This window comes from Amia ocellicauda, chromosome 14 (genome assembly GCF_036373705.1).
Source record: "Amia ocellicauda isolate fAmiCal2 chromosome 14, fAmiCal2.hap1, whole genome shotgun sequence".
Classification (NCBI taxonomy): domain Eukaryota; kingdom Metazoa; phylum Chordata; class Actinopteri; order Amiiformes; family Amiidae; genus Amia; species Amia ocellicauda.
In genome coordinates this window covers 11,273,975-11,301,737 of record NC_089863.1, presented here as the reverse complement: position 1 = coordinate 11,301,737, position 27,763 = coordinate 11,273,975, and the positions used below count along the sequence as shown (strand labels likewise).

The 27,763-nt window shown below is 41.8% G+C and overlaps 2 protein-coding genes and 2 long non-coding RNA genes across 4 annotated transcripts in view; 2 read left to right on the top strand and 2 right to left on the bottom strand.

The window, feature by feature from the left end:
* Positions 1–2,516: 2,516 nt before the first annotated feature.
* On the bottom strand, positions 2,517–7,144 carry LOC136768687 (uncharacterized). The gene is made up of 5 exons (XR_010822013.1): positions 7,043–7,144; positions 6,103–6,222; positions 5,388–5,483; positions 3,997–4,098; positions 2,517–3,761 (listed from the first exon to the last, which is right to left on the bottom strand). It is a non-coding gene; the product is annotated as an uncharacterized LOC136768687 (long non-coding RNA).
* Positions 7,145–11,153: 4,009 nt separating this feature from the next.
* On the top strand, positions 11,154–11,822 carry LOC136767575 (uncharacterized). Its single transcript, XR_010821835.1, has 3 exons — positions 11,154–11,272; positions 11,410–11,502; positions 11,718–11,822. It is a non-coding gene; the product is annotated as an uncharacterized LOC136767575 (long non-coding RNA).
* Positions 11,823–14,913: 3,091 nt separating this feature from the next.
* LOC136768139 (keratin-associated protein 10-10-like) lies at positions 14,914–19,122 on the top strand. The gene is made up of 10 exons (XM_066722192.1): positions 14,914–14,932; positions 15,427–15,519; positions 15,786–15,905; positions 16,234–16,326; positions 16,465–16,575; positions 16,758–16,844; positions 17,219–17,338; positions 17,501–17,593; positions 17,864–17,980; positions 18,600–19,122. The coding sequence occupies exons 1-10, from the start codon at positions 14,914–14,916 to the stop codon at positions 18,809–18,811; spliced, it is 1,065 nt and encodes a 354-aa protein (XP_066578289.1). The 3' UTR covers positions 18,812–19,122.
* Positions 19,123–26,325: 7,203 nt separating this feature from the next.
* Positions 26,326–27,763, bottom strand: part of LOC136768685 (complement C3) — a 50,277-nt gene continuing 48,839 nt past the window's right edge. Inside the window, exons 38-39 of the mRNA XM_066722994.1 lie at positions 27,340–27,484; positions 26,326–26,753 (exon numbers count right to left, since the gene is read on the bottom strand). Coding sequence (XP_066579091.1) covers positions 26,612–26,753; positions 27,340–27,484 — 287 coding nt within the window. The 3' untranslated portion in view covers positions 26,326–26,611. The remainder of the gene's footprint in view (positions 26,754–27,339; positions 27,485–27,763) is intronic.

Here is a 27,763-nt window from a genome sequence, read left to right as displayed (position 1 = left end):
TGATAGATACTGACCACTGCAGACCGGGAACACCTCACAAGAGCTGCAGTTTTGGAGATGCTCTGACCCAGTCGACTAGCCATTACAATTTGGCCCTTGTCAAAGTCGCTCAGATCCTTACGCTTGCACATTTCACACATCAACTTTGTGGACAAAATGTTCACTTGCTGCCTAATATATCCCATCCACTGACAGGTGCCATGATAACAAGATTATCAGTGTTATTCACTTCACATGCCAGTGGTCATGATGTTATGGCTGATCGGTGTATGTTGGTTGCCCAAAAAACAATGTCATTACAACGTTGTGTGCCCAGTGGGTACCTGAATAAAAACACTTATTTCCAAGTGAATCTCAACATAGCAAGGATATTATTGACACGGAACATAGACGGTATTGTGTATGTCATTTCTGGCACAAAATTTGACTTCCGGCAGACGTCTTCTCAGAGCTTGTTTTTTGATGTTACCACCCCCTTCATTCCCGTGGTTGCAGCTCCTCGCTTGGCACCTCTCGGCTTCCATACTGAAGTTACTTTTTAGTGTGTTTTGCAGCCTCGATGTATAGAGTCTGTGTAGAACAACAGCTGAAATTGTGTAAACGGAGAAGAATCTGTTTAATAACGTGTTCATTTAATCATTTAATCATTTAATATGATTGAATTGGAGATTGTGTTGGAGACAGTTGGACCCAGACTGGAAGGACAAACCTGTTTTTCCAGAGAGATGTATTTGGACTAGTGTCTCAATTGTTCTTCTCTGCCTTTGTTTTATTCCATTCATGACCTCTTGCTCGTATACTTTTTTATTTATTTATACACATTCAATTGTTTACACAGCCCTTTGAAATCTATCTAGACAATTTTAAACACTTCCTGGAGGCATTCAAGGTCATCTCCCGTTATTAATGTGCATTACTCTTTTAACTAGTTTATTATATACCTTGCAATTTGCTATTAGATTGCGTTTGACTTATGTATTAGTTGTGCGCAGTGTTTTGAGATGTTTATAGGGAGCCATAGCCATAGGAAGACCTTTAATACATTTAATACATACTTGATTATTTTATTTGACTTATTTTTCTATTTGCATAACCTCACCCCTCACTCTCTGTCCCCTCCGTTTCGTACTGGAGCTTCAACTGCAATGATGTAGTGCAGTTAAATAATAATAAAGCGATCGTTAAAGTCGTGTAGCTCAGATTTATGCAATTCTGCGCAGATCTGCGCTGATCCACCAATGGGAGCGGTGGGATTCTGCAGATCTGTGCAGAACTGCGGAAATCTGCGCTAGGAGAACGGGACCCATGAAAGAGATGTTTGTGCTTTTATCTCTCACGCGTTAGTAGAGTCAGGTGGATATTATTTTGTCATTGCAACCCCCTATCCCATTCTTTAGTTTCATGCAGTTAAATGCAATTTACACATATTTTGTTTTGTTATTTGTACAGTGCAAGGAAAGCCAAGGTATCCACCAATTGCATGGATGTATAAAAACCCGTTACCAAACCAGTCTGTTATTTTATGGAAACACCACATGATAACATTACTTTAGACAGTTACCGAGACGAATAATGAGGATTCAGTCTAGCAAGAGAAAATCCAAACACGTGTTTAGATATTCGTGTTTTAGTGCTCCTCTTTGACTGTCCCCCTAAATATATACATCAAAGTCAACATCTAGGACTCCCAAGTCATTCCAGTTTGAGATACCTTGCAATTTAGAAAGAAATAGCCCAAAATGTGGGTACCAAAGGGATACAAAAATTAAATAAAAAAAAAGCCCAACTGGGTGTGAACCCCCCCAATCTGGCATCCCTGCTGCCAAGTGAGAATCATGCAGCAGTGTACAGCTGTGTATAAAGCTATTATAGCTAATCTTCCATCTTCTATTTGGCGCTTGGTGAATAATTCCATATAAGTCAGTGTAAAGCAGCCATATTGGACTTAAAATTACCAGGAACATACGCACCCGAATCTGAGGAAAAGGGCTTTATTTTTGCTTTTCCTCAGTCATGGAATAACTTCTGATATTTTAAATCATGCTTCAGTTATGTTTGTTCACAATATTGTGGCATGGATGTCTGGATGTGTGTGATGTTTTATGTTTTTAATTTTCTTGGCTGGGTATTCCTTGAAAATTACAGTATTTTCTTATCTCAAGTGACTTCCAGGTTAAATAAATATACGTTCAACAGGTAAGACTGCCACCTAATGACACAGGTTGCCTTAGGCTTTACAGGGATAAAGCAAAATGGTTAAGCTTGCTATTGCTTCAGTCACACTGTGTGATTATGCACATGCTTTAAGTGTCTCATTCTAGCTGATCTCTTAACTGAACCATGTAACTAAACTTATGATTTTCTAAAGATTTAGTTAGGAGTTGTGTTTCAGCTCTGAAACAGGTGCAGATCGGCAGGACACTGTTATTGTCCTCACCCACGTCTTAGGTTTCAGTCTGTAGCATCAAAATAAATACATTTACGTTTCATTGTGCTGCTACTTTCCATGACTGGTGAAACCAACATTTGGAAACTGTTACAATATACACATGTATTTGTGTGTATGTGAGCACTGTCCACGCAGTTTGTCTGCCCTTCCTGGGCACGTACAGCCCTGTTACTGGAGCCCCCTCTGATGGGCATAGTTCGTGCTGCGCCCACTGTGTATCAGGACAAAATCGTCTCAAGCAGACAATGCTAATTCCAGTCCCGAAGATTCTTTATTGAAGCCATAAAACAGATACAGGATACATTTATCCTCATTATCCAGAGCTGGGTGAAACTTATTAATCGAGTTAAAAGTGATTGATTGATTGATTGATTGATTCATGGAGAAGAGGGGGGAGGATTTGTGCTGCTCATCCTATCAAATGATTTTTAAAACTAGAGAGAATACATTCTTCTTCTCTTGTATCGGCAAATCAGTTCTTTTTTTGTGCCAATTAATCAACCTCCAACACTGTTTTCCTTCAACTGGAAGAGAAACTCAGCTTGGCATCATTCCCTCCTCATCCCAGTAGGAACACAGCCCTATCGATCTCATCAATTAATTTAAAACCATTAGAAACTGCTGTCACACTTCACAGTAATGGACGCACATTCCCAACATCGTCATGTCCAGATATCGCAAGCATAACACAGGAACACTTTGTGCATTTCCTCTAACCTCAGATGTTGGTCACATGTTTAGGCCTCTAGCTCCAATTCGAGCCTTTAACCCTTGTCCCTACCTCTTGACTAACCAGTTATAGTAATAATATTGTGATTTTAATGACACATGCACAAGTTGTGTATTATTATTATTATTATTATTATTATTATTATTATTATTACTATTCATGTTCTGTCTAATGCAAGTGTCTGACCCGAGTTTAAGGACGATTTGAAATTGGAATAAACACAGAAACCGATTTACTAGACTTGCCAATGATATTAATACAAAAACGAAAACGTTCTCCACATGCCTTTCAAGGTTACATTTCGCAGCGGTAAGCAGTAGGCAGTAATCAAGCGACTTCAGGAAAGAAAATAATTAAACTGTAAAACTACCCTGAAGGTGTTTACATAGATGCATGCGTTAACAATTGTGCTCTAACTGGCCGGCATTGAAAGAGCTAACAGCAGGACTCCCGCTGGCAGCAGCAGTACCACAGAGAGGGTTGGACGGTCTCTGCCAGATCTACAGAAGTCTTCTTGGCAGCATTCAATACCACCAGCCTTTTCACATTTAATCTCACAGCCTATGCTCAATATGCTGTTATCTGGGGAAAAAACAAAATAGTGAAAACCAAAAGCTAAATAAAATACAACATAAACCCACCAACCAACCAAACAAAAAACCTCAATTTTGAAAGTTGCTTTGAGATGAGTCTGTGAAAGTCTTGAGTAATATTTAGCTACTTAGTGGTATATTTTCTAATCTGTGTTATATTGAAAACAAACTGTGGCACAGATAGAGGAGAGACACACTCAGTCTCAGTAAAGATGAGATTTTACCTGTGATGTTCCTGGTGATCTTGCAGTATTTCTGTTCAGTGGTACATACGGTTAGAGTTTCATTTTTTCCCATTGTCTTATTGTAGCACTTCAACCTATTGCCTAGAACAAAAGATCACACCAATTTATCAGAGTTTATCAGAATCCAATATTTAAATGGCTTTGGGTACTTCTGATTGACTCACCAGTATGGAAAAATTAGATAGTAATGTGTGGGAGATATGTGTGCTTCTTATACCACAAATTAATTAATAATTGACTAATTTATAGCCAATGATTCAGTAAGGTATAGCTCTTCCATACATATACTGATCAGCCATAACATTATGACCACTGACAGGTGAAGTGAATAACACTGATAATCTCGTTATCATGGCACCTGTCAGTGGGTGGGATATATTAGGCAGCAAGTGAACATTTTTTTATTAAATTGATGTGTTAGAAGCAGGAAAAATGTGCAAGCGTAAGGATCTGAGCGACTTTGACAAGGGCCACATTGTAATGGCTAGACGACTGGGTCAGAGCATCTCCACAACTGCAGCTCTTGTGGGGTGTTCAGTTACTGCAGTGGTCAGTACCTATCAAAAGTGGTGCAAGGAAGGAAAAGTGGTGAACCAGCGACAGGGTCATGGGCGGCCAAGGCTCATTGATGAACGTGGGGAGAGAAGGCTGGCCCGTGTGGTGCGATCCAACAGACGAGCTACTGTAGCTCAAATTGCTGAAAAAGTGAATGCTGGTTCTGATAGAAAGGTGTCAGAACACACAGTGCGTCGCAGTTTGTTGTGTATGGGGCTGCGTAGCCGCAGACCAGTCAGGGTGCCCATGCTGACCCAGATGGCATTGGCCTCTTTCAGCAGGATAATGTGCCCTGCCACTTAGCAAAAATGTTTCAGGAATGGTTTGAGGAACACAACACGAGGTGTTGACTTGGACTCCAAAATCCCCATGCTGACCCCTGTCCACTGCCGAAAGCACCTACAATGGGCACGTGAGCATCAGAACTGGACCACGGAGCAATGGAAGAAGGTGGCCTGGTCTGATGAATCACGAGTTCAAGGTGTTGACTTGGCCTCCAAATTCCCCAGATCTCAATCCAATCGAGCATCTGTGGGATGTGCTGGACAAACAAGTCCGATCCATGGAGGCCCCACCTCGCAACTTACAGGACTTAAAGGATCTGCTGCTAACGTCTTGGTGCCAGATACCACAGCACACCTTCAGAGGTCTAGTGGAGTCCAGTGGAGGCTGTTTTTGCGGCAAAAGGGGGACCTACACAATATTAGGCAGGTGGTCATAATGTTATGGCTGATCGGTGTATGTACTAGTACAGAGACAGAAATAACTCCATATACATATATAAAATGTGCATAAATACAGAGGAAAGTCCATACCATTACAATAATTGTTGCTGCAGCATGCTGTTGTAGGTATATAATTGGTGCTGTTTTGGCAGGTTTTATCAGCACAGCTCTTGGTAACGGTCACATCTGAGAGACAGAGACACAAACACTTTTGGAGTAAAGTCAATAAAGTGAACTAATACCCTAGTGAGATGGAGGCACTCTGAGTAGTCCAGTGTTAGCAGAATGCAAAAGGACACTACTATATAGGTGGTCACATTCACACACTCCTATCCAGTTACCTATAACATACAGCATATATGCAGCTGCATTTTCAGCTAAAACAGACCTGTAGAAGAACTTCGGGCACAAAAAAACTCTTCCTGCTGACAAAGATCAAGGAGGACGGGGGGCAGAGAGGTGGAAGGCATAAGACATTCCTCTATTAACAGTGTTGGAGGTTGTGTAGACACTCTTGCAGAACTTATACTGTATCATATCTGAAGCTGGTGGCAAAGGAAATTAAGAAGAGCTACAGGTATTACTGCCTTAGTCTCGTACTGTGTCCTTCATATGCAGTAACCTTCAAGTTTAATCAAAAATAAAACATGATTTAGGAAATTAATCTGTAACTCAATTCTTACCAGGGCAGCAGGACCTAAGGAAGGAAGCTAAATATCCGCAAAGCAAGATAGTTCAGGCACAATATTACCCAGAAGCCGGTTACAAACTTGAATAAAATAAAGAAAAGGAACCCATCTCTCACTCTTGTTTGAACTGATTGTGTAGACAGACTGACAGACGTGATCTGAATTGGTGCAGTTTGTTTCAGTATTGCAGCTGGACTCTTGGGAGTTAGTGCAGGTGTAGCATTTCAGGAGGTCAACTGAGACAAAGACAGAGACAGAGACAGAGGCACAAACATTTAGAGAGAGTAAACTGGAGGGGGTGAGACAGTCACCACGGCCATCAATTTAGTCTGGACTGAACTCCACACTCAAAACCTACATGGGCCATGTACGTTCCTGCCTAGCCACTCCATTTATTTCTATACCGAGTCAATCCAGAGTGTACACACTGGATTAACTCAGATCCAGTTTATGGAATTGTGACAGTTTTCTCTCCAGGGCTTTATCAGGGGACAACAAACCTGTAGAAGATAACACTGATAAACAAGCACATAGAGAGGGTCAGGTGACTGTGAATCATTTGCAGTTATCTCAGTTTGCTGTTGAATATCATGAGATCCTGCGCTTAGTTAAACAATTCTGCTTTGCATGGCTCAGTGTAAATTAACATTACCTGTGATTGTATTTAATTGTTTTGCATTAGTGCAATAGTAATATGTTATCATAATAATAATTATGAATAACACTAACAGTCATGGTAATAAAGCAGCAGAAGTACAACTAAATAACAAAACAAATAGTTAAATATACATTTGACTGTAAATGATCTATTTTACTGAATGTGATCTTATTTTACAGTTGTATTTGTACTATCTGAGTTTACACTGGAATTTAATCAAAGATTTTATCTGTCTCGATTCAGTGGAATTTTACATCATGCTTTACTGTCGCAGTTCATATTACAGTTTTACATTTATCTTTACATCATTTACTATTCCAGTTTACAGTTTAGTATTATCTTTACATCATGCTTTGCTATCTGTCCTCAAACCTCAGACCTCCCTCCTGGTGCCTTACCCCAAGTGACGCAGAGCAGGATGCTCAGCAGGGTCAGCGCAGTCCTCATGGTGTCCTCATGGAGGTGAGAGGGGTGGCAGTGCGAGGCAGAGAGCATCCCGATATTTATATGAGTCTCACGTGAGGGGGAACAGAGCTGCTTTGCATTGACCTTCACCATGGACATCTAGACACGCCCCGGACGCTGTGCAGCTGTTGACCACAACTTTTGTTTCAACACATCAGTAGTAATAATTCATATCTCTTTAGGGGAAATTACATATTTATTTTATTTGCTTCATTGTGTTGTTGCTGCTGATTTGCTTTCCTTTTTTAACAGGAAGCCTTGCCGTGCTGTGAGAGAGGGGTTGCCTTGTTTGCATGTTGTCTGTGCAGAAGCTCCAGGATCCACACCTCTCTCAAGCAGTCCCTAATTTGCATAGAATATGAAAGGTACAGCTAGATCATATCAGCCATTCAAATGCAGGGTCTGTGCTTTCAGCTCTGTGCTGGATTTTTGTGATTGTGTGACAGAGACATGCTTTCTTCTTTTTTCCACAGAATATACAAAGCAGACTCTTTGGGAGTTATTTTCATCCCGGAAAAACAAAACAAAACAAGGAAAAGGGGAAAAATGGTTATCAGATTTAATTTCATGTATTTATTTTGTTTCAGAAGATGTGTAACACTTGAGTGGCTAAAGAATGCTTGTTGTAGCCGACTACACCATTGGAGGTTAACTCCAAACTAATAATTAAAAATTGATAAAGTGTAAGATAAATAGGGCACACAAATTAATTTAATTGGGGGGGGTTCAGGTGAGTCCCTTTCCATAAGCACAATGCCAAGACAGGTTCATTCATAAAGATTACAATGTTTTAAAAACAGTGATACATCAAGTTTGGGCAGTCCAATGTCAAAGTGATTAATCTCAGCAAGTGTAATCTCTATCTATAGTGCCAGAGCAGATTAATAACCATTACATATTATACACACCTAACCATAACAAAAAGAAAATATAGAAACCAATCCAAAACACTCCAATAGAGAATCAACTCAAATCTTCAATTCAGCGTGCATTTAAATATTCCTTAATCAAACCTAATAAAGTGAAAAACCCTTAATCTTCAACACAAAACAGAGGATACACTACTGATAAATCCACATTTCAAATACTCCAATTATCGTAAGATAGGCACACAACCATTGATATAAAAATCAATAAACATAATAGATCCCTAAAATCTCAATGCAAGAGCACAAACAAAAGCAGCGAGACTTCAGTCTATAATACTATGTTAAATCAAACACGGTCTTCAACACGAGGTAACTCTTGACATTCTCTTACCCCAAGCACAGAATTATCAGTACAAATCTCCACGGACCACTTCTCAGTTTCTCTTTGGTCTCCCTTTCAGTTTCATTCATGATAAACAAATTGCATGCCTCAATCTAGTGCAGTCCAGTCCAGTCTCAACTCCTCCAAGTGACCGCTCCTGATCTACAAAGCTTCACCTCCTTCTTCCTCAACTCCTCACTCCTCTCTGGCTGTTTCCCCTCTGCTTTTAAACAAGCTGCTGTGATCCCACTCCTCAAGAAACCAACCCTTGACGCCACCTCTCCTCAGAACTGCAACCCTGTCTCCCTTCTCCCCTTCCTCTCAAAGACCCTCGAGCGAGCTGTTCACCATCAGCTCTCTGCATCACTCACTTTTGAATCCTCTGCAATCCGGCTTCCACACAGCTGAGTCACTGACTCCCTCAACTGTGCTCATGCGGCCTCCCTCTCCTCAGTCCTCATCCTCCTTGACCTCTCCGCAGCGTTTGAGACCATCGATCACTCCATCCTCCTCTCCTGCCTCGCTGACCTTGGAATCTCTGGAACTGCGCAGTGATGTGGTGGTGCCAATGCCCTTAGACAATAGACTTAGACGGTGACAGACTTAGACTTGGGTTGTTTTTCTACTGGGATAACTGCATTGGCTATAGTTTTCTATGTTTTGTGTTGGGGCTTTGTTGTTGGGTTAGGTGACCTTCTGGTGACCTACAGGTGGCTGCCCTCCCCTTTTACCAGTCCAGCAAAAATGAAACAATACAAAAAGCCAAACAGACATACACACACCTTCATCACACATGCAAAGACATTGTCCGTGCTTTTTATCTTGTGTTTTATTTTTCCCCATTAATATAGGGACTGGGCTGGGATCCTGTCAAACTGGCTCTTTAGCTCCTGTTAGATATTCTCCAGCATTGATAAACCACCGGCTCCTGAGATGGCTCACCTGACTCTGCAGCTGTCCTTCGATCGGACCAGAGGTGCAGCCATGAAGGTCGCAGTGGGAATACTAGCTGTCTTGTTGTGTGGCACCCACGGTAAGCAGACATGATTGCTATTAACTCTTGTGTGTTTTTGGCATGGGTGCTCTAATTTAATAGCACAGCGTTATCTCACACCTATTTGACACATCTGCATAACGTGCGTTGGTAATGGCAGCCCCACTCTTAGTGATGCAGTTACAGCATTTGCTCTTTCTCCTGCTACTGCTGCTGGTTTGTTTTCCTGTTCTCCTTGCTCTCTTTCCCTGGCACACTAACTTTTGTATAGTTAGGAGCTGGAGTTAAAGAGCATTAAAAATAATGTGTGTGGGGGGGATAGCTGTTCCACTCAACACAACTGGAAAGGCCCCCATCCCATTGCAATTTGTTTGCAAGGAAAGAAAAAAGTGGAAAATAAAAAAAAACTACTTTCTCTGGTTGAGTTAAGAGAGGTTTTTTTTTCTATTCTTGTGTTATTTATTTATGTGTTGTGTGCCAGCCGGATGTGTCATTTGCTCCTTGTTGCGCCTCATCCTATCCCGTGTGAAGGCACAGGGGCCACTGGTTTAATAAGAGCACCTGCTCACTGTGCAGCTGTCCCCAGCCACTGGTACAGCAGGCATGCGGGTTCAGGCTGTGTGGTGCCAGTCTTCACCCCCTTACGCAAGACAGCACCTCACTGTCACCCTCAAACCAACCCGCCAAGGAGCAAGACCCGTGGGATCACAAGTGGAGGTTTCTAATTAGCTGGATGGAGAACTGGGAAATAGTAGGTGTTTCTTATATATATATACTGTATATATATATATATATATATATATATATATATAGTATATAAATGTTTTAGTGATGAGATTGGATTTGAGGGAATTTTGACACTCCTGCCCACAGGGAGGGGTGGCAGTGTAGGACACATATGCCTGGCCATGCAGTTGCAGCCGGCTCCATGGGATCGTTTGAGAATGGACTGGGCGCAACTCTTGGCTCGCCGCGTTACAGTAGCAACCAAATGTGCACGTCAGGTGCATTGGCCTCCTCTCAACCGTGACCTTTCCTAGGTTGTCATGGGCTGCATGTGCTGTTTAAAAGCACATCTCTTGCCAAGCAGCAGGGCGAGCGATGCACATGGGCGTGTCCGCTCAATATCTCTATAGGGAAATTGTTTTCCAGAGTGAATTCCTGCTGGTTCTACTGGTTTTCCAGTGAAAGGCACAAGCCCACACCCTGGCGATGCCCTTTGTCAAGTTTGGGAAGAAAATGGGATATTGCAGCCCAGGTGTGGGGCAGCTCTTCTTTACTGGCACTCCCTGTTCATGTGCGTGTGTGTATGTGTGTGTGTGTGCGTGTGCATGTGCTTGTGTGTGTGGGGGGGTTCTTTATAAAGGTGAAATGATGATGACCTCACCCTTGCCAAACAAAATAGCAAACTCTGTTTCTGCTGCTTATGGTGATTACATGTAGGATATACGTACTGCTTAATACCCAGCCTCAGAGCTTGGTTTGTGTTGTGTTTCGTATACAACAAAATAAAGACACTGGAAATCAAGGTAAGGTTAACGCTATCTTCATAAAGAGCTGTCTCGACAATGTAACATAACAATAGAAATTGAACTCTTTCTATACTAGTACTTTGCAACTTAACTAAATACACTACAGTTTGAGTGTACATATGTATTACTATGAATATAATTTATCTTTGATATCTGTCAATCTATATCCATCTGTCTGTTGGACTCTTCTGTCCAATGCGTTTCCAGTCTCTCTTCTCTGTCTGTGCGTGTCTCTCACTGGGGGGTGGGCGGCTCTGTGTTTGTGCTTCCAGTGAGCGGCCTGCAGTGTCTGACTTGTAGGGACACAGTGAACGAAGCCACATGCATCAGCACAAACTGCACCGCCCCCGACAACACGTTCTGCAAGAGCGTCTACGCTGACTCAGGTAAGGGCAGACTGCTTGTTACACTTCACCCACGGTCCATTGGCACTGTCATGTTGAAGAGGGGGAACTGTCCCCTGCTGCAGGATGTCCCACCAGCTTTACCGCTCTCTCTCTTTCTCTCTCTCTTTCTTTTCCAGGAAGCTGGATCAATGTGACCAAGAGCTGTGAGTCCTCCTGTATTGCCAGTGAACCTCTGATCACCTGCTGTAATGACACTGACAACTGCAACGGTAATGTGCAGAATCAAATAATAATAATTAATCACTGTGTGACTTTTACTGTGATCTGTTTGGAAGCAGACAGCACAATAGCACACACAAGAAGCATTGTAGAAATAATAATAATAATAATAATAATAATAATAATAATAATAATAATAATAATAATAATAATAATAATAATAATAATAATAATATGCACCATGCCTCCTTGATTGGTGTTTCAGCTCCTCGTCTGCAGTGCTACACCTGCACCAATGCCACAGATGAGAGCAAATGCATGCAAAACGTCTGCAGACCCTCGGCCAAGCAATGCAAGACCTCCTACACCATCACAGGTGAGGCAGCGCGGCTCTGCAGCACCTGTGTGACATGGCAGCACATACACACATCTGGGTTTTTGCCTTTCTCCTCTGCTCCGTTTCTAAACAATTGAGCTAAACTGATTTGATTTAGGGATTAGTGCAACACACACACACACACATGCATGCATGCGCACAGACACACACACACGACTTCTCTTTAAGAATGGCTCTTTAAAAGTGGGTGCACCTCACAAACAATCTATTTGTTCGTTATTTTTCCCTTTTTTGTTCTCCTTTCTCTTCCGGCATCTGTAGGATCCAACTACACAGTCACCAAGACCTGTGAGGATTACTGTACCGCAGTGTCCAAGGGTACCCAGAGAGACACCTGCTGCTCTGAGAACAACTGTAACAGTAAGGGTGGCCTCCTCTGGGTTTTTGCGAGCTCCTCAGTTTTGCTTTGTGTGTGTGTGTGTGTATATATATTTAAATGCATATCTTAACCTGGGGTTGGTGATATACAGACTGGGTCTGCTAATAATAATTTACATCTTATTCACCGTAGTGGAAAGGAAGTACGGTCCAGTACATTATACTGTAGTAATGTTCAGGGCTGGCCTGAGGCAGTCGCCTAGGGCCCCAGAATATCAAGGGGCACTTAACATATAACATAAATATAAAAATATCCGACTGAGCGCTTTTGCACTGCATACAATGCCGACTGCGAGCGGAGTGACCAGGGTTGCCAGATTTTCAAGAGGAAATAAGCAAGCTTGGTTGTAAAAACAAGCCCAACCTCCCATGAGCGTAATTTCCGGTCACATGGACAATAAATTCAATATTAAGTATAATGTTAGTCAACATCCTGCCTCTGAACCGCTGAGCAATGTTTCTGACTGGGAGAGAAATTGCATGTTATGGCAATTTAATATAGCATTAACAAACAAAGTAAATTACTTTAAGTTAGAATTGTCTGCATATTAACACATTCATTGTTATTATGATTAATAATAGTTAAATACATGCAAAGTAATATATTGTATCTATTATTATTATTAATCTAATCATACCATTGTTTACCATGCATGATAATGATGCACAATTATTAATCTGTCATTGAACGCCAGTGTTTTACATCATTGATTGTCCTGATGTGAGGAATCCAAGTTTTTTTTTTTTTTTTTTTTAATGGTCTAACAACAAATGGGCTTTTTTTTCATCTTATAATCAACGGATGTGAATGAATCTTTCATTAAATATTTAGAAAAATATATAGGTACACCCATAAATGTAAAAAAATAAAATAATAATGATACTCCGGATTCGCTTCACTGTCTATCAGCTGATTAAGCTCAGTCAGGATGAACTCGGCCAACTGCACTGAATCGCAGTCTGTGAAATGCTGCAAGACCTTCTGTAACGGTAAGGGACAACTGAGCCCGGGGAGTTGATTTGTGATTTGAGAACACTATCTGCCAGACCTGGGGTCGAGCACAGGTGTGATGTGTGTTATTGATACAATTGATAGCTTTTACAAGATATGTGGGGCCCTGCATTTTGCATGACTTGCATTTTAAATGTGTATTGCAATGCAAGGCATGCAATGTATGATGAACAAAGCAGTATAAAGATGTACATAGTGCATCGCCTTTCTTGGCATTATGATCACTGCAATGGAAACCAAAACGGCATGTAAAATTCTGATTCAGACTCAGGAAAAAAGGAAAATTGCCATTTTAATCCTAGGTTGCTGTTTGGCTTGCTCGGACTTTCCCCCACTCAGGCTGTTTGACTGTGTGTGTGTGTGTGTGTGTGTGTGTGTGTGTGTCTGTCTGTCTGTGTGTGTGTGTCTGTCTGTCTGTCTGTCTGTCTCTCTCTTGCATCAGTTGACCTCCTGCAGTGCTACACCTGCACCGACTCCAGTGACGAGTCCTCCTGCACCGCACTGGCTATCTGCGGCACAGGGGACAGCTTCTGCAAAACGATCTACAAATCTGCAGCCAACGGTGAGTAAGCAGGCAGTTAGAATACCTTCAGGCCTCAGTAATGAAGAGACGGTGTTGATGTGGCTCCAGCATTCTGGGATGTCCAGTATATAGGCCATGCCGGGGCTGTATTTCATGTGTTTAATGCGCTGGCCACAGATCTTCGTGAGCAAGTGCAATTCGTCCTACTACCATACTGAATAACCTGCTGCATAACAGATCAGACTTTGTGGCTTTTCCTTTAACTAGCATAAAATTAATCTAATCTAATCTAATCTAAAACCCAAAGAAGGAGAAACTGAATTGAGTGTTTTCCAGTCACAGATAATCATGTATTGTTCTGTGTGCTCCTGTGTGTGTATGTGTGTGTGTGTTTGTGTGTGTCTCTCTCAAATTAAAATTCAAATTCAAACTCTTTCTCTCTCTCTCTCTCTCTCTCTCTCTCTCTCTCTCTCAGGAGTCACTGTCACCAAGGGCTGTGCTGCCAACTGCACTGCCGGCACCAAGGACTCAGAGAGAACAGAGTGCTGCAGCTCCGATGGCTGTAACAGTACGCATCTCTTGCTCTCTTTCTCTCTCTAAACAATATTTTATTCAGACAAATCAGAGTTGTTTTGTTTTAATCAAAGTCAAAGTTCGTTTTCAAAATTAAAATACAGCAAATAATGCTTTGTTCATAATGGATTTATAGCGGACTTACCTAGCCATCCTTTGTACTTCTTCTCATCTGGAAACACTCAATATAGAGACACACAATCCATAGTGCAGTTTGGACAACCTACGTCTCAAAGTATATCTGCAGCCTCTGGACTTTCTCTTTCTGTCCCCAGTCACCCTCACCTCTTTGGGGTTTAAGAATGTCCAATCTCCGTTTGAGACAAACAATGCATGTCAGTATGTGTCCTGGTGACCCTCTCTCTTTCTCTCTGTGTCTCTCTGTGTGCATCTGTGTTGACATGGGTACATCTCTGTGTGTTACAGAGAAGGCCCTGAGCTGCCTCACCTGTGATGAGGAGACAGATGAATCAAAGTGCATGCCCAACACTTGCGCAGATACGGAGTCATGGTGTCAGAGCAGCTACAGTCTGGCCACGGGAGGTGAGGCCCAGCAGGCTTGGGAGGGAGGGTGGGGCATGCGTTGGGCCAGCGTTGGCAGGTGACCCAGTATGGTTTCAAACACCGAGCTTTGAATGCCAACAGACCTCGTGTCCACCCAAGCAACTATTGGTCACCACTGATGGCTTACATCTCCTGCTTAATGGTGACTCCAGAAGCGGTGATGATTGGCACCTCATATTTCCTGTTGTTGTTGTGGGTTTGAATTCTAGCTAAGACACTTCTGTCAGCTGTAGCTCCTCTGCCTGGTTTGGTCCAGTAAACCCACGCCACCCACGTACAAAAGTCTGTCAAAGTGGATTTTGGATTAAAATGTCAGCCATATAACTTCACATTGAGCATTCACGCTACTTGGATGTACTTGCACTATGTGAACCCCACTGCTCTGTTTATTTTTCCTGATGGAAGTGTTTTTTCTGGCGATGAAGTGAAGTGAAGTGATGCATTATGCTCACGCTGTTAGTGTCGCTTTTTGGTTGCACAAAGAAGTCATCGCCCTCTCTCTTTCATGTCTCTTCCTCTCTCTCCAGCTGTGACCAAGAAATGTGCTGCCAACTGCACTGAGTCCAAATCGTCCGTCGCAGACGCCCAGGTGATGTGCTGTGGAGTCTCGCAGTGTAACGGTAAGACGGCTGCCCTTGTGGCCCAGAGACCCTTCTGAAGGATATGGTCCAGCTCCTCACGTCTCCAAGACAATCTGACAAATGCATGATCTCACACCGGCAACGTTTTCCATTACGTTTTCAAAGCTATGGAACAAAACCAGCTTTGCCAATTCAGACTAAACAAAATGAATGATAACTGTTCTGTGATGTATCTTTTTAAGAAACATCTGCTGTCTTGCTCTGGCTCCCTCATTCAGACAGTCTGTCTGTCTCTCATCTCACAGTCGACGTCCTGCAGTGCTACAGCTGCACCAACGCCACAGATGTGTCCAAGTGCACCTCAGTAACACCCTGCGGCCGGGGGGAAACCTTCTGCCGGACCCTGTACAAAACCACCAGCAGCGGTGAGACAGCAGTACACAAAATGCCCAGCTTCAGGCTGATAACAGGTTGATGGGGTTTTTTGGTGTTTATTTCCTTGCAGCAAACCCCAGGGAAATAGCATGGGGCTCCAGTCACAAAGCACAACAGACAAGTGATGAGCATACGTCCCCACCGCTGTCTTTTCTGCTTTATTGTGATGGGATTCTTCTTTCCCTTGCTATAGTCTACATGGACAGAGATGGCCCCAGCCTTCCCAGTGTTCAGTTGAAACTGAACTTCTTAAGGGTATTTAACACAGTTGGCCCCAGATCCTCATGTGTTGTGTGTGTGTCTCTCTCTCTTTCTCAGGAGTCACTGTGACCAAGAGCTGTGCTGCCAACTGCACCGTCGGCACCAAGGAGACGGAGAGAACAGAGTGCTGCAGCTCCGACCGCTGTAACAGTATGTATCTCTCTGTCTCTCTTTCTCTCCTCCTCTACCTCTCCCTTTTACCCTCTCTTCCCCCCCACCCTCTTTGTTCACTAGTTAAAATCAGTTCCTATCAACTTTTCTCCTCTCCTCTCTACCATCGCTCCGCAGCCTTGCAGTGTTACACTTGCGATAATGAATCCCCGGTCTTTGAGTGCCCCCTGCAGACCTGTGATGGGGATGCCTCCTTCTGCATGAGCACCTACAACCACACGAGCGGAGGTACAGCATGACCGAGTCACCAGTGTCTTTTCTTTTGTGGGCACTGATGGGTCACAACTTGCACCAGGATGCATCTGATTGATATGCCATTCCCTTCCCCAACTTTTAATCATGTAATAGAGTTTTGCTTGACTAAACACAACGATGAGAAGCTCTTCTGTTTCTTGGTCCTCTTCTCCTAGTGGTCACAAAGGCCTGTGCCGCAACCTGTACACCTTCCTCTACAGCTGCCATGGAAATCCAGTGCTGCAACAGCCCTGAATGCAACCGTAAGGACACATTTCTTTTTCTTTACTTGTTTTCATTTTCTTCTTTCTGCCAAATGGAACATAACTCCGCTCTGGACATCCTGCAGTTTGTAAATGTGTCCAAACAATTGGGCACCAGCTCACAAGAAAACAAAAATTTCAAGCATTGACTCTGCCTACCCAGTTGCAGTCAATTGCCGTTATCAGTTTATGATCTGCCCTTTCAAACCAGTGTGTGTCTTGGTGGCAAATCGGAAAGGACGCTGTCTGTGTCATCTCCTACCTGACCCCTCTGCCCTAGCAAGCCATCAGCCTGGGCCAGGGACCTCCTTTGAGAGACGTATAGAGGTCCTCTTTTCATCTAAACATCTTTTGGTACAAATTGTTTTGTGCAGGCAAGCGGATTCAGTGCTTCTCCTGCAAGGAGATCACTGACGAGACCAAATGCACCTCTATCCAGGTGTGCAGTACCAGTGACAACGCCTGTCAGAGCTACTACAACACGACTACATCAGGTGAGCCAGGGGCAAGGTGCAAGAGCAGGGACAGAAGCAGAGGCAGGAGCAGGGACAATGACAGGGACGGGGATAAGAACAGGGACAGGCACCCAGTCAGGGGCAAGATGCACCCACTTGCAGGTTTTAATTTACCTTATCGGCTTCTAATTTCTCATCCAGGAACAGCAATCACGAAACAGTGTGTCAGCAGTTGCAGAGCCCAAGAGACCCAGTCCAGGAAAACCACCTGCTGCTCTGGGATCAAGTGTAATGGTATGAGGTGTCCCCACCGATTGCTGCCCCCTCCTCCTCCCTGCAGGGGGTGCCATTTTTGTTTTAATCAATAAAATGAAAAATCCCAACCATCACACTTAAGAGCAACAATAAGACGGCTGCTGTGTCGCTCAGTTTTTGCTTTTAATTTCTCCCCACAAGTCTTATTTACTTAATTTAACTAATTATCTGGTTGACCAGTCAAATCCCCTCTCATTTCCAGGTATTAATCCTTGCTAATTGAAGAATACATTTACTCTCCTCCGTCAGTGCCCATCCTCACCTGCTACACCTGCACCGACCAGACGAATGAAGCCAAGTGCAACCAGAACACCACATGCAAGGCAGGCGAGAACTACTGCATCACCAGATACGACCAGACCAGCGGTAAGTCATTGCACTGCATGACCAATCAGTGTGAGTGTTGGGCGTGCATGGGGGGGGGGGGTGTAATATGAGGCTGGTGAGTGTCAGGTAATGAGAGTGTTGTATGCAAGGGGCTTCTGTCTGAATATTATTGTATTTTAATATGGATACAGTTTGGAGTAGCTGGATTAATATCAATAGCTTGTAGTTTTAATATGAATACATTGTGAATATAGATATAGTAAAGTATTGATTTGAACCCGCAGAGCTGGTTTCACCGTAGTTTTCTTTCTTTCTCCTTGATAATTGGCTGCTCGTTCTCTCTTACTTGGTTAGCTGAGCGCTGTCCTTCCCTTGTCTGGATTGTGTGGCTAGTGGTCAGCAGCACAAGAGAAGGGGAATGTGTACTGTGTGGGACAGAGAGAAGTACCGCCAGGCGAGAGTGTCGGTGTGGTTGTACGGCTGGTACACCTGTCCTCCATTTCTCAATAAGAACGCACACGCAGAGGAAATCTTTTGAGAAGCCTGCTTTTGTGAGCATGCCAAAGGAAGCCAGATAGGAAGGGGGGAAACCTCAGCGTAGCTTTAAGGGGAACAGGAGGGACTAACCGCTTGCCACTTCCCCTGTTCCCCCCCGCAGGTGTCCGCAAAGTGACCCGGAACTGCGGCACGTCCTGCTCTCACTCCACCTCCACCTCCACCGCCACCAGGTGCTGCCAGAGCCTCCTCTGCAACAAAGCCACTGTCGACGCCGGCAACAGCGCCCCCTCAAGCGGACCCTGCACCTTCCTCACTCTCCTACAACCCTGCCTCCTCCTCCTCCTCCTTGCCTTTCTCAGCCCAACCCAGTAGACATGGTTAAAGGGAAGCAGGTTTGGGGCGGGGGGTGTCCTTGCTTTCATAAATCAAAATTATTACCATTGAGTCCTAAACACAGAGGGGGCTCATCCCACAAACTTTGTCACAGCTATTCTAGAATCAGTGCGATTCTGTTGGCTGGCCAATCAGTACATCACAATCCAGACAGGTGTGCCAGTTTGTGCATTTTCTTTTCTTTTTTCTAGAAGGAAGGGTAGCCCTTTAGAGTCCTAATTCCCATGACTATGATCAGTGCCATATACACATATATAGAATAACATGCAAATAAATACACATATACTATATATAGAGCCCAGTTTGTCTTTTTTTATTTTAAGTTCTTCTTACTTTGTCTGGTCCGGTTTAATTAGAATGGTTTAACCAAAGTTTTTCCTCCACACAGTTGACTAGCTGTGTAATTAACAAGGGATAACTCATCACATCCTGCAGTCAGAGAATATATATATATATATATTTTTTTTTTTTTATTCAAATGCACACTGAAATTGTAACATCTGTTGCAACACACTGTAGTGAATAATGCAGGTAACATGTGACAGGAATAATTGTGTGTGTGCATGTACATGTCTGTATCTGTGATAGGATTAGTTAGGACAGCCAAAAGTACTCAGCTCATCATCAAAGGCTGCCAAGACCTCACAGGTCTCCTGCTTCTCTTCAGTCTGACAGTCTTGATCATGGGGCCACCACTCCAGCCATGTCTCAGACCCCAAGATATGCATCGCCCTGCATTAAAGAAAATAGACAAGTCTGCAAAACTAGCCTATATCTATATTACTTGACTACTTACTTGAATAATGAACACTATATATACAGTAATGTATTAAGCAAGGTCTATGATGGTGATGATGACAAGGATGAGATGTATAAAGATGCAGTAGTCTCTGAGTGACATAGATGTGAAATGCAGGTGTATGGAAGTATAGCATTGTATTAGTATCAGTATAGTTGCATCCATTTCTAAATATGTGATGTTGGAATAGAGTTTTATATACAGAATTAAGATAGAGTCACAGCCCCCGCAAACAGTACTCTGCAAATCAGCCCGTTGGCTTTAATAACATGGTGGAGGTGCTTCAGCTTCCCTGGGGGGCTACTGGAGCCCTCCTGCATACAGAAGCTCTTGTCTGTCAGATAGAGGTGTGGGCATTGTGATGGACAATCAAAAGCACTGGAATCTCAAATCATTCAGTGCAGTGACTACAGTCCTTAGAAACTGAATAACAAAACGAAGGAATTAATGAATAAACCAACAACAGTGCCTGAATACAGAGGAAGGGGATGTTAAAGCAGCACACATTGGTCACATGGATTCAGACTCATGGTTCGCCATGTGTGTTAGAGGATATTGTGTCATCTAGTCGTCCTATGAACAGGTACTCCTCCCCTTTCTTGACGTTCAGGCTTTCTCTGCAGGACACGTGGGAGAGGAACATCCTCTTGTCATTTTGAATGACTTCACCTCCCCCTGCAAACACACACGTCAACATACAGAAACAAGTTGCGTCACAGGGCCTTCAACTAAAATACAGATACACTTTAGCAAGGGTGTGTATACAAAGGGTACAATGCTTACATTACACTGAAGAAGAGAAGCAAGCGGTGTACTTCCATGTTCCATACTGGTACTTCACCTATATCTACACACAATCTACTTTTATAAACATTGATTATGTTGTAATTACATGGTAGTTACAGTCCTGTATTATGACATGTTTCTACAGATACATGAAACCTAGAAAAACATTACAACAAGTAATGGCACAATGAGTCAAATGAAGTACAGGAATATACAAATGGGTTTTTGTCGGACTTGTGGAAGAAGAGAAAAAACTCATACCTTAATGATCTGTTTGATCACCACATTGTAGTCATCATTGTCCTGCCTGAGGATGATCTCAGAAACCTGGACTTTATAAACTGAAAGGAATCACATAATAAAAATCAGAAATGCGAACACTATACATTCTAATGATTCAATTTTGTGAGAAGTTAAACACAATGATCAGGTTCATACCAGCCCTCCTGTCCACCTGTCAGTCACACTTTGAAGAGGGATTGTTCAGAAAGTTGGTATGACTGCACACAAATTCAGTTCTATTGGGATGTGGTATAGCACTTGTAACTGAATGGTTTTAATGGTTTTTATTACTATTGGTATGATTATTTATTTCTGTTTTATCAGAATGTGTTTTAGGGCTGTTTCGGTTTTAATTAATTTTTTTCTAATTAAATTTAATATTTTGTTATCGTTAAATAAATGTATTACATATAGGTGTATCTTACGGGGGCCCTGAAGTGGAAAACACAAGAAAAATAATTTGAGAACACAAACAATTATTTGAGAACACCAAAAATATTTTGAGAACAGAAAAAAAAAACACAACACACACAACAATTCTCACAACGGAAATTACATCACTCATGATAACTAAGGAGTGTTCGTTTTTAATCTTAAATGTGCTTATTATTGTAACATGTTAACTGACACAAGCTGTACAGCAGGTAGCAACCTAGTGTTAGAAAAAATGCATTTATTACAGCTCTAGCTTTAAGGAGTTGCTTTCGAACAGCAGTGTAACGATACTTGAATTATAGGACACGTGTATTAATTATTTAAGTTACATTACATTATGTGCATAACTGTATCAAAAGATCAAAAACAACATGAAAAACGTAAATGGTCAATCGAAAATAAACATAAAAAGGATTTGAGCTTTTAATTTTCTAAACAAAGTAATCGATGGCATTTCTGTTTGGAAGTCAATGTATATATTATTTTGTTTTCGAGGTGCATGTTTGTTAAACCTTTTATTTAAATAAATAATGGAAAGAATGGGGATTCATGCTTATCAGTAAGGTGTTTGTTTCTAAACGTCTCCATGGATTATTCACATTAAGGAATCAGTGAAGACAATATATTTGTATGTTCCACTTGCATTACAAATATTGGAGTTCTAAATAGAAAGGTTTATGTAGTATTTACTGTGTTGGTTTTTTAATCCAAAACAGTAGACTGTAGACACTTACTGTAAGGAGCAGTATGAAATCGGTTAATTTACCTGATTATTCAAATGTCTACATAAAGTTTTCAATATATTTTAGTATTCTCTAAACATGCTATACTTTTTTAATTACTTTTTTTAGTTTTTACTGTTCATGGCTGTATTGTAAAACATTTGTAGAGATTATGAATCGGATTTAAATATATTTGTTGTATATTAATTTTGTAAAACACGTGGTTTTGATGATAAGTTGTTGGTATATACACTCACCTAAAGGATTATTAGGAACACCTGTTCAATTTCTCATTAATGCAATTATCTAACCAACCAATCACATGGCAGTTGCTTCAATGCATTTAGGGGTGTGGTCCTGGTCAAGACAATCTCCTGAACTCCAAACTGAATGTCTGAATGGGAAAGAAAGGTGATTTAAGCAGTTTTGAGCGTGGCATGGTTGTTGGTGCCAGACGGGCCGGTCTGAGTATTTCACAATCTGCTCAGTTACTGGGATTTTCACGCACAACCATTTCTAGGGTTTACAAAGAATGGTGTGAAAAGGGAAAAACATCCAGTATGCGGCAGTCCTGTGGGCGAAAATGCCTTGTTGATGCTAGAGGTCAGAGGAGAATGGGCCGACTGATTCAAGCTGATAGAAGAGCAACTTTGACTGAAATAACCACTCGTTACAACCGAGGTATGCAGCAAAGCATTTGTGAAGCCACAACACGTACAACCTTGAGGCGGATGGGCTACAACAGCAGAAGACCCCACCGGGTACCACACATCTCCACTATAAATAGGAAAAAGAGGCTACAATTTGCACAAGCTCACCAAAATTGGACAGTTGAAGACTGGAAAAATGTTGCCTGGTCTGATGAGTCTCGATTTCTGTTGAGACATTCAGATGGTATAGTCAGAATTTGGCGTAAACAGAATGAGAACATGGATCCATCATGCCTTGTTACCACTGTGCAGGCTGGTGGTGGTGGTGTAATGGTGTGGGGGATGTTTTCTTGGCACACTTTAGGCCCCTTAGTGCCAATTGGGCATCGTTTAAATGCCACGGCCTACCTGAGCATTGTTTCTGACCATGTCCATCCTTTTATGACCACCATGTACCCATCCTCTGATGGCTACTTCCAGCAGGATAATGCACCATGTCACAAAGGTCGAATCATTTCAAATTGGTTTCTTGAACATGACAATGAGTTCACTGTACTAAACTGGCCCCCACAGTCACCAGATCTCAACCCAATAGAGCATCTTTGGGATGTGGTGGAACGGGAGCTTCGTGCCCTGGATGTGCAACCCACAAATCTCCATCAACTGCAAGATGCTATCCTATCAATATGGGCCAACATTTCTAAAGAATGCTTTCAGCACCTTGTTGAATCAATGCCACGTAGAATTAAGGCAGTTCTGAAGGCGAAAGGGGGTCAAACACAGTATTAGTATGGTGTTCCTAATAATCCTTTAGGTGAGTGTATATTACTCTCTCCTTGCTCTGGAAGGCGTTCTTCAATCAGATGCGTGTGACATCATATGGTGCAGCAAGCTGTGGCATTCATGAACACGACCAAAGCTGAAAGACTTTGAGTGAAAACCTAGTCCATAATTTGGTACTACAAGATCAGGGAACTGGAAACAACACCACAAAAAGCAGTAAGTAATTTTAAACTGTTTGTTTAACTTCAAACCATATTGATATGTTTTTCGGTAATTTTAGAGTTTACGCATTGTTGCTTACCAAGTGTTTGTTAGGAAACGTACACCTTTTAAATTACTGTATTAATTTAATTCATGAGTTCCCTTGATTGATATATGTGTCTGGGAGGCATTTTGTGGTGGCGCAGTTTGAAAATGTAACAACTGTAAATTGTTCTGTTTTTTAATTTGAAAGTATGACCTCTCCCTGCTAACACACCACGTTGTAGCAATTTGAATTACATTATATTACGTTGCTACAATGTTGTGGCAACGTTGTTTGTTAGCAAGGCTCATACTTTTTCTAAAGCGCATGGTCTCTTCCTTCTTGATGTGTTTTCTGTCAACAGCAATGAAGACATTTTCATGCCACTGGAAGTTTCCATTCCCTGTAAAGAATCTGCCAGATGTCCCAGTGAATCTTCTGACGGAGTTTAAGGGCAGCTGGTCTGTGGAAACTAATTCAACTTTTCAGTTGATTGTCAGGTACTGGATTTTGGGTGAAGCTTCTCTGCACAATGATTTACTTATGAATGGCATATTTATTTAAAATCTATGTATGCATTGTTTTTTTGCATGTGTAAACATTATTTCTATAGTTATTTAAAGGTTAAAATTGTAACAATTTACTTTTTTCAGGCCCAACATGGAGTGGAACAGCTATGGCTGAAATAAAGGATTGTGTTGAGGACTTCTGCAATCTTCCAATCTGTGAGTGAAGTCTGTTTTATATAACTGTTGTGGAATAATGTTACTTTGTTAATGCACCGTCTCAGTACTGCCTACTTTAAAAAAGTTAATTGTTTTAGAATTGATGTACTGCCTTCATGGATATAATCATAAGGTAAAATAATCTTGCCACATAAAAAAGAAGGAAATTGTAGGAAATTGCTAAAATCTATAATTTACATGTGATTGTTATTTTTGCAGCCAAGAAAATCTAAATTATTTAATTGGTTTAGCTCTTTTGATTTCACAAAACGTGGAGACATATCACAATTATCTTCTAGTTTACAATTGGTCTTCTTTGCATATCAAACCTTTCATAAAAACAGAGAAATATAGAAAAGAATGTATGCAATGATCTAAACTAATGTTGAAAAAAAGTCACGCTACTTTATATAAGTTGTAGAGAGGCTGCTGTCTGATTCAGTATGATTTACTCATTGTAATCTGTGTTCACAGCCAGCGAATACCTGGAGGATCTCCACAAATTGGTGGAGAAGCACAGACATTAGAGAGTACTTGTAGGTGGCCGAAGGGGGTTTGATCTGATAATCGGTGGACTTGAAGACACAGAGTGGCATGAGGACGAATTGACACTTGAGAACATAGAAGAACGATACCTCCCTGAGAGCGAGAAGATGGTTGTTCTTGGATATCTTGAAGACTACCCCTGCTACGAGGAAGATATACAGTTGGTCATTACTGCTGATGGCAAAGGGGAATGTCTACGCCCATGAAATCAACTAATTACATCATTTGACAACCAGTGTGAAGGAGTTCTTCAGAAAGGGAGTCTCAGAAAAAGCAATCACAAGATACTACAGGGAAGAAATCATGGAGTCAAAGGTAAGGCAGGCCCCATATCCTGTTCATCTGTAAATCACTACTTCAGGTTTTAAAAAACAAACACAAGGCTTAAAAGCCAGAACTTAGGTGACAAAAAGCTGTTACCAGAACACACAACATAGTTATTTATCCTGCTGATTTTCATATATTTTAACCTTTAGCTGAATTAGTTGAGCAGTTCCTCACTTCTCCATCTGTCAGCTGCTTGCACAAAATGGCTGCCACATGCCAACTCGGTGAGAGGTGCATTTCAGTGGTGGATGGAGTGAGCAACCATCTACCAGCAAAGGAGTTTGGGGAAAAATAATGATGGAAATAACTACATAAAAACAATAAATTATTATTATTTTCAGAATTAGTCCATTGCAGTCCAGGTCATGGCTTTAAAAAAGTATTTGATCCCCTGCTGATTTTGTACGTTTGCCCACTGACAATGAAATGATCAGTCTATAATTTTAATGGTAGGTGTATTTTAACAGTGAGAGACAGAATAACAACAAAAAAATCCAGAAAAACGCATTTCAAAAAAGTCATAAATCGCTGTCTCGACCACACTGCACCAAGCTACCTTCAGACACTCGTCTCCTCATACATCCCCTCCAGACCACTGCGCTCCTCCAGTGCCAGAAGACTAACTCTGCCTCCTCTCCACTCTCCTTCCTCCAGAGCCACTCCTTTTCATCCCTGGCCCCTAAATGGTGGAACGACCTGCCCACCGAAGTCAAAACAGCAGAGTCCTTGACCTCATTCCGGCGCTTACTCAAGATGCATCTTTTCCGACAGCACTTGTAATATTAGCCCTCTATCCCTGCTAGATAGCACTTCACAGTTTTATTATACTCCTCGCGTTCTTGATTGTTTTCCTCCTTGCTCCCTTTCCCGTAGCCCTCGTCTGTAACCCTACATCTTGACAGCACTTATCTTTCACCGTCCAGGATGTAGGAAGTCACTTACTGTACTTGTGTAAATTGTAAATTGGAATTTGTAAAATGTATTATTCTGAATTGCTGTTTTAGCTAAATTGAATTTGTAATGATTGATTGCCTTGTACTTCACTGTATTTTTGCACTTTGTTTGCACTTATGTTGTAAGTCGCCCTGGATAAGGTCGTCTGCCAAGAAATAATAATAATAATAATAATAATAATATATATGAGAGAGAGAGAGAGAGAATAACATGAAAATAAATACACATATACAGTATATATAAAGCCCAGTTTGTCTTTTTTATTTTAAGTTCTTCTTACTTTGTCTGGTCTGGTTTAATTTGAATTGCTTAATCAAAGCTTTTCCCCCACACAGTTGACTAGCCGTGTAATTAACAAGGGATAACTCATCACATCCTGCAGTCAGAGAATAAAATTATTTATTTTTAATTCAAATGCACACTGAAATTGTAACATCTGTTACAACACACTGTAGTGAATAATGCAGGTAACATGTGACAGGAATAATTGTGTGTGTGCATGTGTGTGTCTGTATCTGTGATAAGATTAGTTAGGACAGCCAAAAGTACTCAGCTCTTCAGCAAAGGCTGCTAAGAGCTCACAGGTCTCCTGCTGTTCTTCAGTCTGACAGTCTTGATCATGGGGCCACCACTCCAGCCATGTCTCAGACCCCAGGATATGCATCGCCCTGCATTAAAGAAAAGAGACAAGTCTGCAAACTAGCCTATACCTATATTACTTGACTACTTACTTGAATAATGAACACTATATATACAGTAGTGGATTACGCAAGGTCTATGATGGTGATGATGACAAAGATTAGATGTATAAAGATGCAGTAGTCTCTGAATGACATGGTGGTGTATGAAAGTAGAGTATTGTATTAGTATCAATACAGTTGCATCCATTTCTAAATATGTGATGTTGGTCTTACTGTATATACAGAATTAAGATATAGTCATAGCCCCCGCAAACAGAACTCTGCAAATCAGCCCATTGGCTTTGATAACATGGTGGAGGTGCTTCAGCTTCCTTGGGGGCTACTGGAGCTCTCCTGTATGTAGAAGCTCTTGTCTGTCAGATAGAGGTGTGGGCATTGTGATGGACAATCAAAAGTGCTGGAATATCAAACCATTCAGTGCAGCAACTGTAACCCTTAAATAGAAATCAAATACCAACATGAAGGAATGAACAAATAAACCAACAACAGTGCCTGAATGCAGAGGAAGGGGGTGTTAAAGCAGCACACACTGGACACATGGATTCAGACTCACGGATCGCCTTCTTTGTTAGAGGATATTGTGTCATCTGGTCGTCCTATGAACAGGTACTCCTCGCCTTTCCTGACATTCAGGCTTTCTCTGCAGGACACGTGGGAGAGGAACGTCCTCTTGTCATTTTGAATGACTTCACCTCCCCCTGCAAACGCACACGTCACCATACAGAAACAAGTTGCGTCACAGAGCCTTGAACTAAAATACACAAGGGTGTGTATACAAAGTGTACAATGTGCCGTTTACAGATAAAACACTATTATGGTTAGAATTTCACCACAAGCTTACATTACATTGAAGAAGAGAAGCGTGCAGTGTACTTCCATGTTGCATACTGGTACTTCACCTATACATCTAATCTGCTTTGGTTACATTTGTTGTAATTACATGGTAGTTACAGTCCTGTATTATGACATGTTTCTAC